The sequence below is a fragment of the Myotis davidii genome, unplaced genomic scaffold (assembly GCF_000327345.1).
Source record: "Myotis davidii unplaced genomic scaffold, ASM32734v1 scaffold108, whole genome shotgun sequence".
Taxonomy (NCBI): domain Eukaryota; kingdom Metazoa; phylum Chordata; class Mammalia; order Chiroptera; family Vespertilionidae; genus Myotis; species Myotis davidii.
Genome location: NW_006299260.1, coordinates 1,009,204 through 1,022,129, shown reverse-complemented (window position 1 = coordinate 1,022,129; position 12,926 = coordinate 1,009,204). Strand labels below are relative to the sequence as shown.

The window sequence follows — 12,926 nt, the reverse complement described above, 5'->3', positions numbered from 1 at the left end:
CAGGAACAACTTATCACTTTATTTCTTGGGTTTCTCCCCTCCTTCTAACTATGTGATTTTCTTTAAGCTACAGCAAAGTGTAACTTGATTTACTTGTTTACCCAGCCTAGTAGTAACTTGGCACTGCGGTTTCAATTAGAAACTGATTTAGATTAAGGGGCCTGTGTGCCTTCCAAGGCACAGGCATTTTAAATAAAACTAAATAGTTCATTAAATGTAGATGAGATCAGCTTTATGTCTGACTGGCCCGGCCGTTTTATTTCCAGTGCTGTGTAGGTCTTCCTTTAAACTCAGTTTGGGGATTTACTAGCAGAGTGGCATGAGCAAGTTTCTCAATCTCATTGAATCCTATTTTACTCACCAGCAAAATAGGCTAATAACCTCCACATGGTCGGTGGGAGGTTATATGAAATAATATCAGCAAACTGCTCATCCTATGCGTGGCCCTTAGTAGGAATCAATATATGCAAGTGATTTGCACTTGAATACCATTTACATTTAGAGCGAGTACTGACTCATAGAGTGATTTTCCCGTAGATGAGATACCTTGAAATCCTTACATTCCTCTTTCACATTAAAGCCACCCTCTGCCTGCCTTTTTATGTTAAGCAACTAATTCCTTTCTGGGATGCTTTGTTCTTGTCATAGGGCATACGCACCACATATTTTAGTGATTTCCAATATTTTAAAATATTTTTATTTAACTTCCTCACAAAATGACCTACATGGAAAAGAGAGTGAAGAGTATGTTTACAAGATTGTTGTGTGCCAATTTGGATTCCCAGCTGGTTTGAATTTTCACTTAGCTCTACTGTCGGCATCAGCTTTCCCGATAGCAGTGAAGCTTAAAAAAGAAATAAGGCTGCTAAGTGTGCCTGCGCCCCTTTGAGATTATCGGACAGTCACGAGAGGAGAATCTGTGTGGTCGATGAGTAGTATTTTCTCTGCGCGTTTAATGACAAGTTTACAAACAATAAAAAAAACCTGAGGGACAAGGTCATATGGGATTGACGGTCATTCACTGAACAGGCATCTGATGTGGGTTTCCCTCAAGATCACTTTTGAAGGATCTGGTTCATGTGAACTCAGAAGACCTGAGCTCGGGACTGATTACTCTACCTGTGTCTCTGTAACTTGCTTTCCTGGCTCTGGGCAGCTGCGCCAGTTGGCTCTCCTCCAAAGCACATTTGGGCTGCAAGGCAACTGCCTGCTTCGCTAGCTGGCATTTGAGATTAAAGAGAAGATGGATGTTGTTTTTGGCAGCAGCTGCTGTTTTGTTCGGCGCAGTCTTAATACCATTTTGTAGGTCTGCGCGTACAGAAAACCAGCCACACGGACCACTCACGACTGTTCTGACTTGGAGGAGGCTGCAACGTGGACGCTCGCCGTGCATATTTGAAAACCGCTTCTCGCACTTACAGAAAAGTCTGGGTTTTTTCCAAGTTTAGACGATTGGAATCTTGTTTCTTGAACAGCATGTGTACCCCCCAATGTTCTTGGGCTGCACACGTTCATTTCTACCAGAGGGGAGAAGTCTGCAAAGTCACTTCTGTGTTCTAACACATGTTCAGATCAAGTGAAGAGTTGGCTTTAGGGACACTGCAGCTCCTTTTCCTGGCAGGCGGCTTTTTACTGTAAGGAAGGCACTTAGGTTCAGGAAGAAGCGATAATTGAGTGAATAGTCCACTGGGGTCTGATGAGATTGATTCTCCACAAAAATGAGATTTAGGTAAGACCTTTGCCTTCAGGGTCTCCAGCCTCATTTTCCTGTAACTTTTCCCCAAGATCCCTTTAAAGTACCTTTCCAGTACGATCTGCCAGTGTTAAAACCTGCTCCCCCCAGAAGGCCTGGTATATCTGTCATTCACAATCGAGTATGAATTTTAGTCACTATTACTTCCCTTCTCCAGGACTGTTTCTGTTGCAGTCCTAACAGTGCATACAGATGTCTCATTAGATTTTTTCATCCTGTAAATAACTTGAAGGCAAATTTTAGCAATGATTAGGTTATTGGAATTTTGTGTGCCATGGGGAGTATATGGGAGGACACTTAACAGATGTCTCTAAATAAAAATAAAATCTAGAACTGCCGACAATAAGATTAATTTACTATGTCTGTGTAACGAAAGGTTATCGTGAAATGAAAGGTTATCACACAATGAGCGTGACCCAGAGAGAAAAGTTGCACGACGCTAAAACAAAGTAGCCAAAGAAAAATTAATGTGCAGAAGCAGAGACTGTTAAAACCAGTGAGATGATTACGCAAACTGAAAAGATACATTTGAGAGAAATCACAAACCCAGGGACATTTAGTTTCATCCTGCATGTTTAGACACCTGTATGCCTTGTTGGAGTTTCCAGAACTTAGAGAAAGAGGAAGAGAAAGAAAAAAGAGATAAATACTTTTTCTGATATATTGTGACACCACTTAATTGGGAATCAGTAGTCTATTAACTGAAGCTACTCTACCCCCAGTACCAAGAAATAAATTTAAAAAATGCATCTGAACCCAAAATGAGAGTCAAAACACCCTGCAGTAAAGGTCACACTCTTTGTTCATGGATTGCCTTACCAAGTCCTTTCTCTGACAGTTTCATTCCAATGGTTTTGAAGCACTGGTTTCCCTGGTTTCCTAGCACTCCCAAACCCAGAAACCACAGAACAAATAATTGCACAGCACCTGTAGTCTGAAAAGTTTTGATTTGATTCCCATCAGCACTCCATGAGGTGGGTGCGGGGGAAGTTACCCTTATTCTCATTGGAGAGACTGATAAACAGCTACTCGGAGGGATTAACTGGCTTGTTTGAGGTCCCACGATAAGGGACTCAGAGGTTTTCCTGGATACATGTTCTGTACTCTCCCATCACACCACTGGTTTTCAAAAGCCTGTGGTTGTTTTGTTTTTTTTTCCTTTCTTGCCCTTGGAAACCTTTGTTCAAACAAAATCTTACCCAGAAGCATGAACAAATAAAACAGAAAAAAGGCTGAGCTGCTTTGCTTAAAGCAGGGACGGGAGACCCGGAACACTGATATGGGCAGTTTATTTTTCTTACGAGGAACAGCTCGGACATTGGGCAACTATTCCGCTCACTTGTTAATTCATTCAGAAAATAAGTTTATTGCGCTCTGACTTATTTTCCTATTGCTGCTATAACAAACCATCGCAAATTCAGTGACTTAAAATAATACAAATTTATTATATTACAGTTTTAGAGATTCGGAAGTCCAAAGTGGGGCTTACTGAGCTAAAATTGAGGCGTCGGTGGGACTGTGTTCCTTGCTGAAGGCTCTAAGGGAGACCGGTTCCTTGCCCCTTTTCAGCTTCTAGAACAGCCGTGGGCAAACGACGGCCCGCGGGCCGGATCCGGCCCGTTTGAAATGAATAAAACTATTGAAAAAAAAGACCGTACCCTTTTATGTAATGATGTTTACTTTGAATTTATATTAGTTCACACAAACACTCCATCCATGCTTTTGTTCTGGTCCTCCGGTCCAGTTTAAGAACCCATTGTGGCCCTCGAGTCAAAAAGTTTGCCCACCCCTGTTCTAGAACATGGTTCTCAACCTTCTGGCCCTTTAAATACAGTTCCTCATGTTGTGACCCAACCATAAAATTATTTTCGTTGCTACTTCATAACTAATGTTGCTACTGTTATGAATCGTAATGTAAATATCTGAAATGCAGGATGGTCTTAGGCGACCCCTGTGAAAGGGTCGTTCGACCGCCAAAGGGGTCGCGACCCACAGGTTGAGAACCGCTGTTCTAGAAGCTGCTTGCATTCCTGGGCTCCTGGCCCTGTCCTTTCTGCTCAGTGCCAGCAATGTCAAGTCCTTATGTCACATCTTCCTGACCCTTCTTCTGGCACTGCTGCTCTCTGACCAGAGCTGAGAAAGGTTCTGTGTCTGTAAGGACCTGGCTGAATCGATTGGGCTTAGAGAACTGAGGATAATTGCTTTATCTCAAGATCCTTAATTTAATCTCATCTGCAAAGTCCATTTTGCCATATAAGGCCATCCTATATAATAAAAGGGTAATACGCAAATTGACCCTAACAGCAGGACAACCAGGAACAACTGGTTGCTATGACACACACTGACCACCAGGGGGCAGACCTCAATGCAGGAGCTGCCCTCTGGTGGTCAGTACGCTTCCAGAGGGGGAGCACTGCTCAGCCAGAGCTGGCTCATGGCTGGTCAGCGCAGCGGCGGTGGCGGGAGCCTCTTCCACCTCCGTAGCAGTGCTAAGGATGTCTGACTAATGGCTTAGGCTTGCTCCCCATGGGAAGTGGACCTAAGCCATTAGTTAGACATCCCCCAAGAGCTCCCAGGCTGCCAGAGTGATGTCTGACTGCCAGCTTAGACCCGATCCCCCGGGGAAGTGGGCCTAAGCTGGCAGATGGACATCCCCCAAGGGGTCCTGGACTATGAGAGAGCACAGGCTGGGCTGAGGGATTACCCCCCACCCCAGTGCATGAATTTTCATGCACTGGGCCTCTAGTATATTAATAAATTCCCAGAATTAGGACAGGGCCATCATTTTGCCCTTATTCCACCTACCATAAAACACCCACCATACATGGGCCATGTGCTGTGTTTGCCGTCAAGACTCTGTCGGCTAGAAAAAGGCATTGTTAACAGGTAAACTGAGAAACAAATTGACAAAAACTAAAATAAAAATTTAAAAACGGTCACTTAAACAAGCACAGTCATTGAGAGCCACTTGGAGGATGACAGGCACAACTTTGTAACGGCAATGCTCCCACCCAGCTTTATGGAGGTATGATTGACGAATAGAAATTATATATATTTAAGGTGTACAGTATAATGTTTTAATATATGCATACATTGTGAAATGATTACCCCAATTTAATTAGCATATTGTATCCATTACCTCACAGAGCTACTGAGTACATCTGAGATCTACTCTCAGTGAATTTCAGCTAAACAGTAAAGTCTTATTAATTACAGTCACCATGCTATACATTAGTCACCAGAACTTACTCATCTTATAACAGAAAGTTTGTACCCTTTGATCAATATTTTTCTTTTCCTCTCACCCCCCAGCCTCTCATAACCACTGTTCTCTTCTGCTGTCTGTTACTGTGAGTTCAACTTTTTTTTTTTAGGTTCCACATATTAGTGAGATCATGCGATATTTGTCTTTCTGTGTCTGGCTTATTTCACTTAGCCTTCCTTTTATATGATGAACTTGACTCGTCGAAGAAAAGCAAAGTTTAATATTTCTACCCACTGTTTAAGAAATCAGGGAAGTGTTTGTACTATATATTAGAAAGATCTCTGTATAGAATAAGTAGTACTGAAAAATTACTTCTCCATATAAAGAAGTAAGCTCCACATGTTAGCCCTCTCCCAGGAATTCTGACAAAAAAAGTAAGTTACTACGGCTCTGCAGAGTTCTCCGTATATTTCTGCCTTCACTGCTCCTCCTTCTTCATGTTTACTTATGCCAGAGTGAGTTATTGAATTTTACAAAAGGTGAATATTTCTTTTTGGTGGCAAAGTGTATACAGAATTAAATTACAACATGAGTTTATTTAATAGCTTTAAAATAAAGTGCTTCAAGAAATATAGGTTTGTCTGGGATATCTGAGTGTATGAAGTTACAATGTACTTTGTATACAGTGAGCTAAATCCTATCTTTACAGATGTGTGTATGTAACTGCTGCAAAAAACAATACTGAAGCTGCCCTCTCCTTGAGACCTAGATCTCGCCCCTTCTTGCCTTCCTAAGGACACTGCTCAGCCAGCCCCCCCGCCCCCCCGACCTGCACTGTCAATCGCACCCTCCTCTGGGGTCATCCTCATAGACATACTGACATCCTGGTATTTCTTGCCAACTGTCACCCCACTTTGTTTTTGTTTGTTTGATCTCCTTTGAAGGACACTCTTTAAAAGACCTGTCTATATTCACTGCATGCGATTACTCTCCTCTCGTGTTCTCTTAAATCCACTCCAGACTGGCTTTTTCCCATAACTGCTTCAATAAAAATGTTCTTGTTAATGTCACCAATGATGTCTATTCTGCTAAATCCAAGTGGTCAGTTCTCAGCCCTCATCTTAATTGACCTGTTGTATTTAACATAGTTTGACAGTTTGGCTTTCGGTACTTTATTTTTTTCCCCACTTGGCCTCCTCCTACTTTTTGGTTTCTTTGTCAGGCTACTTTGTGAGTTCTCAGTCTTTCACCAGACCTCTTAAGGATAGGGCACTTGGGACTCTGTCCTTAGTTCTTTTTTCTATTTGTACTCAATCCTTGATGATCTCATCTACTCTTTTGCTTAAAATTCCATTTCTATATCAAAGGCTATCATATTGATATACCCAGCCCAAACTTCCCTCCTCCTGATCCGGTAACTATGGGGCGCAGCTACATTGTTTTAGACAGGTTCAAGCCTTGGACTGAGGAGAGGGCACAGTCCTCTTGTTGCCATGTGCAAGTCCCAGCTTGGAAGGCAGAGCCTTCCCAGCACAATTAGCCAATAGCTATAGCTGTAAGCTTGAACCTGTGGTCTGAACACGTGGCCCCATGTGCCTGTGTGATAGAGTTCAGGTGCATGTAATTGAGTAGGGTTGAAACCCACGAGAATGTTGTAAATATCTTAATCACGCCCCTACTTTGCCTCATGGCATCAGCTATAAAATAAAGACACGGCTTATGGGTGCTGGCGCTGTCCATCAGAGGGGCAGCATCCCACTGAGACCCAGCTTTTGTTCTCATGTCTGTCTTATCTAAGCCTTTCACCACCCCCACTCAGGGTCACTGAACCAGGCTGAGCTGGCATGGCACATAAGGTGCCCTGGGGCTGAGTGTGCCATGGCCGTGCCAGCTCCCCACAAGTAACATCAGTAGGATATCTCAAAGACATTTCAAACTTAGCACATCCAAAACTCAGCTTCTGATCTGCCCTCCAAACCTCTATCCGCAGCCTTTCCATATCAGCTGATGGAAACACCACCTTTTCAGTTGTTCAGGCCACAATCATTGGAGTCATCTTTGACTCTGTCAAATCATATTCCATCTGTCGGGAAATCCTATTGGCTCAGCCTTGATGAGACATCCAGAATCTAACCACTTCTGGTCAATGAGCAATCCTTTCTTGCTTGGATGAGAGCGGTGATTTTTAACGGTACACCTCAAGAATTTTTAAAGCATGTAATACCTGACTATTTAATCAGGAGTACTGACCTCTTTTTCCTTAAATTGTAAAAAAAAAAACAAAAAACAAAAAACAAACCAAAACAAAACAAAAACCCAACAAACACAACAATAGCTGTCTGATGTGAACAAATCAAAACTATACCTAATTTTTGTCAGATTGGCAAAAATATATAGATTTTTTTCTGGTGTGCTGCAGAATTTTAGTAATTAGTTATGTGTGCCATGAGATGAAAAGGGTTGAAAATTGCTGGATTAGAGCAATAACCCCTAACTTGTTTCTACTTTGTTAACTTAAAGCAGTGGTTGTCAACCTTCTGGCCCTTTAAATACAGTTCCTCTTGTTGTGACCCAACCATAAAATTATTTTCATTGCTACTTCATAACTGTCATGTTGCTACTGTTATGAATCGTAATGTAAATATCTGATATGCAGGATGGTCTTAGGCGACCCCTGTGAAAGGGTCGTTTGACCGCCAAAAGGGTCGAGACCCAAAGGTTGAGAACCGCTGACCTAAAGGCTCTCACCACAGTAATCAAAGTAATCTTTTTTTTAAGACTTTATTTTTTTAGAGTAGTTTTAGGTTCACAGCAAAATTGGGAGGAAGGTAGAGACATTTTCTATATGCCCCCTGTCCCCACACATGCATAGGTTCCCCTTTAATCAATAGTCCCCCACCAAGTGATACATTTGTTACCATAGATGAGCCTATATTGGCCCATCTTAGTCACCCAAAGTTAGTTTATGTTAATGTTCACTCTTGGTGAACATTCTGTGATTTTGACAAATGTGTAATGACATGTATCTACTATTACAGAGCATTTTTACTACCCTAAAGTTCTCTGTGTTCTGCCCATTCATCACTCTCCCCTCCACACCCTGGCAACCTCTGATCTTTTTATTGTTTCCATAATTCTGCCTTTTCCATAAAGTCATTGTCGTTGGAATCACAAGTATGTGGCATATTTCACTGAGTAATATATGTGTAAGGTTACTTCATGTCTTTCATGTCTTGATAGCTCTTCTTATTTTATCACTGAATAGTAATGCCTTGTCTGGATGTACTCCACCTAAATGGTTTATTGAGCCATTCACCTACTGAAGGGCATCATGGTTGCTTTCAAGTTTTAGCAACTATGAATAAGCTGCTACAAAATCAGCGTGCAGGTTTTTGTGTGGACACAAGTGTTCAGCATCTTGGGGTAGATACCAAGGCGTGTGATTGCTGGGTCGTATGGCACAAACGTGTAGTTTTGTCAGAAACTGCCCAACAGTCTTTTTTACATAGGTATATTTACATACATATATACATACACCTAAATATGCACAGGATGTATATATGAGAGGGTTAAGTTTTGTTTGCACAGAGGCTTACACATGACCGGAGGGTCGGAGGTATGACAGAAGTGGACACAGTGGGGTACCAGACGCTACAGGATCTGGCCTCTCTGTTCTCTCTGACAGTATCTTCTGCCCCCGTTTACTGTTGCTGCTCCTGAAACACAGCAGACACCTCTGATAGACCTTGGGGCCTTCGCACCACTTTCCTCTCTGTGGCACTCTTCCCACAGGCACCCGCCTGGGCCACTCCCTCAGCTGCATCCAAGCTGTGATAAAACAGAGCCTTCTCAGTGAGGCACGCCAGGTATCACCCTGCTTACAATTTCAAGCCGTATCCCCACCTTCTGCAGTCCTGGAAAGAAATGGGGCCTTTTCTGTAGACTCAGGAGTGCTTGGGGATTTGACCCTCTCTCTCATCCTCCTTACAACAAGAACTCAGGCAGTGCCTAGGACAGCCGTGGGCAAACTACGGCCCGCGGGCCGGATCCGGACCGTTTGAAATGAATAAAACTAAAAAAAAAAAAAAAGACCGTACCCTTTTATGTAATGATGTTTACTTTGAATTTATATTAGTTCACACAAACACTCCATCCATGCTTTTGTTCCGGCCCTCCGGTCCAGTTTAAGAACCCATTCTGGCCCTTGAGTCAAAAAGTTTGCCCATCCCTGGCCTAGGAGTATGGCTGTGCTTCAGGAGAATCCTGCTGGCATTTCTAGTAGAACAAACACCTGTATGTGCTTCATTGTTGAGATGTACCAGTGGGAGGTAGCTGTGATGGAGAATGACTAGAAATTCATCACGTGCCCCTCATGGGGCTGCTCAACTAGCAAGGTATAAGCCCCCAAAGTGTCCCTGCCCACCTGATATCATCTGTCACTGCCATCCACGGCCCACGTGTAGTGCTATGCGGACATTGGAGACTGCCTGCCAGGGTCCTCAGACTGGGCTCTGCTGGTGCTGGGCATGCTCTTGTTGCCTGTCCTGCATCCTTTTAAAGCTTGGTGCTGAGGGAAGCCACTGATGCCTTGTGAGTGTGATGGTCAACTTGAACCTAAGACTGCTGAAGCCAGTAGAGCAGAGTAGGCATTTTAATCCCAGTTTTCTTTACCTTGATCTAATTTTTATTTTTCCATGGCAAGAAACACCATTTGACATTCTGTATAATCTAGTTTCTTATTTTTTTTTGTTATGGTCTGCCTTCTCTCACCAGAAGATAAGCCTCATGAGGGCAGGGATTTTTGCCCCCTCCCCCCATATTTTATTATGTCCCAAGCATCTAGGACAGTGTCTGGCACCCGCTAGGTGCTCAGTAAATATTTTCCGAATAAATAAGTGAACAAACAAATGTTTTTTAGTGTTTCTTCAATGCCAGGAATAGGGCATGGTGAAGAGAAGAAACAGAGTAACAGAATTTTATTTCTTAGAGACTAGAATATGAATATGATTATTAGTGAGATTGGCCATTTACAGAGACCCTTTGGGGGGTTTCCCAAGTCATATCATAGATGAGAGTCATGGAGAAATTTATATATATATATATATATATATATGAAGGGTTAGGTCTTAGCAATTATAATGTAAAAGAAAGCTTGAGTTTCACCAATTATACTTACATATATGAAGAAAGACTAAGTTATTAGAAGAGACTTTATATGTTGGCATTGCCCAGTAGTAGAGTCCCCCCAAACAGAAATCACTTATACAACTTACTCTTCATTTTGTTCCAAAAGGAGATGGTGCTATGAAGAGTGTGACTCCATATTGCTTTAAAATAGCCTTAAACAAAATTAAGTAGGATTACTGCTAAAAGATCACAATAATAAAACAATAAAAGCATTTTAATTTTGTTTATAAGCCACTATTATTTATGTAGGTAGCATTGCACTCTTAGAAATTTTAGTAATGATAATCATCATTTGGTCCAGTGTAGTAATGTAATTTCTAGTTAGCTTGCAGACGTTAATTAAAAATAAAAATCTAGTTCCTTTTAACACCTGGCTAGCTACATAAAATCGGAAGGATTTCTAACCATGTGCAGATGGGTTTCTGTGTAATTTTAAGACATCATATCTTCACATCTCCATGCCTTTGCTCATGTTGTTTATTTTTCCTGGACTTATCCTCCCTTCCTTGTCAAACTCCTCCTGGTCCTCCAGAATCCAGCCAGAGTTATATTTTTCTCTCTGGCTTTTCTTGGCGCTGTCTTCCTGTACAGGTTCTCCCCTTAAATTTGATGGATTAATTGTTTCCTTCTTTGTGTTCCCAAAGCCTCTGAGTTTCAAGGGCATGTCTGTCACCTTTATTTCTCTAGTGACTGATACAGTCCCTGTCTCAGAATACGTATTCAATAAATAAGTATTCAGTTTGAAGCATTAGACAATTTTTACCTTGGTCATTGATTCATCCAACAAAATATGTATTAAGAATATTTTACATGCAAGGTGCTGTGTCTTATGTTGTAAAGGTACTGAAAAAAACACACACAGAGATGCCCAATTTCTTAGAAACTTAAAATATAGCGTAATAAGGAAAAAATAAGTCATGTGTAAAAGTAACTGCAATGTATGGTCTGAAGTGTTATTTTCAAAGAGAGAGGCGTGTGTGATTGCTTCCTGCTAGGGTTGAAGAATGTCTTCTTATTGACTAGGGAAATAGTCTTCCTTATTAAATAGCTCAAAAGGTATTATTCAAAACTATGTTTCTTTTGCTGTCTCATAAATTAGGTTAAATTTTACTCTAGATCCAAACTTGGAGTATTATTGTGGACTATTGGATTAAAACACGGCTCAGGGTTATGCTGCTACTTGCCAAACAGTCCACCTTTAAAGTACAGAAAGTTTCATTTGGTGCCTTAAGGTATGAATTTAATGCATTCCCTGGTTTTTAGAGAACACCTAGTGATAAATCCTTTACGTGTTGCTACAAGTTATTCCTAATTGCCACTAGAAATAGGCTGTAGAAAGCTTTTGACAAAAGTTAAAAATAATGTCATGGAAATGAAAAATCCAAACCACATTTAAATGAGAATTTTTGAAAACTTCAGTCAGCATAGTTTGAAAGATCAGCGCTTAATTGTAGTATTTAAGCCGAAAGTATTTAAAAAATCAGCAGATTGCATTTTTCCACATTAAGGGGTAAGATGTTAATAGTATAAGTGATTACAGATGTTAACTGATGGTCACCAGCAGTTTTTCTCTTTTTGTTTAGACTTGGATTATCACTTGCATTTATCTTCAACTGCTCCTCTTTAATCCTCTCGTCAGAACTACAGGGATCTGCACGAACCGTGTCACTGATGATGTGAAAGACGTTACAAAATTGGTGAGTAAAGAATGCTTTCAATAGCTGTGACCCCTTTTCTTGTGCTTTTTGAAGAAGATTTAATTTTTCCTTGCTCCAAATAGGCATTTTCTAAGACGAGGAAATCATCGAGTTATCTAAAGGGCTTATAGGGAGAGCAGGTGGGAAGACACTCAAGGTCACAGAGAATCTGTTGCTAAAATGGGCCCATGGCACGCTGCTGTATTGACTTCGGTTTTTTGCTGGTCTTTTCATCTCATTCCCCAGCTGCGAAGTGAGGTCCCTTCCTGGGTGCGGATGTGCCAGCCCTGGCTACTTCCCCATTAGCTCTTTAGTGGGTTCCTCAGCATGTCTTATTTCCCCTCCACATGCCTTCCTACCTTTCTCTATCAAGCCCACCCAAAGGAGATCTGAGATGGCCATTCTCCCCTTTCCAACAGCTGGGAGACCCTGTCCCATGTAGGGGGGTGTTTGCTCCTTCAGTGAACATACTTGGAGGAGTGACTTGTTGTCCAAACATTGACCAGACTCATCTCCTACATTTGTCAGTGGAACTCTTCCCTCAGCAAAAGCCATTTCACACTCCTGCTGTTAGGCAATGCCGCTTCATGCCATCCTCTCTTAAAATCCATACCACATCTGGAATGCATTTTTCCCAGCTCTGACGATCTAGGGGAGATTGTACATGCTCATTTGAGTTTTGGAGTGTGACTTTGGGATGAACAGCATTTGAGAGGCATTTTTATAAATTTCTGGTTCAAAATAGTTGAGGACAGTTAGTTATTTGTTGTCTAGAGAACAGAAATGATGTGAGACTAAAAAAGAAATGAGGGTTGTTGTGACATGTACAAAAGAGAGAAAAGTACATTTGTGGAGATATTTATCTTTCCTACTCTAGATACACATTTCCTGGTTTATATGACTTTGGGTTCATTGAAACAGAAGTTTAATGCTCTGGTCAAAGTCTTGCTAGCTTAGCCTCAGTGCAGAAATGGGAACATACACCCATACCCACAGGCACACACACAAACACAGTGTATGAAGACAGGCCGAGCATATCCAAGATTAATATTGTACATAAGAGGGTACAGGTTTAAAAGTATTC

The 12,926-nt window shown here is 41.6% G+C and overlaps 1 protein-coding gene across 1 annotated transcript in view; it reads left to right on the top strand.

Moving 5' to 3' along the window:
- KITLG (KIT ligand) overlaps positions 1–12,926 on the top strand; it is an 85,495-nt gene that overhangs the window by 25,261 nt on the left and 47,308 nt on the right. The window contains exon 3 of the mRNA XM_015571144.1: positions 11,729–11,846. Within this exon, the coding sequence (XP_015426630.1) occupies positions 11,729–11,846 (118 nt within the window). The remainder of the gene's footprint in view (positions 1–11,728; positions 11,847–12,926) is intronic.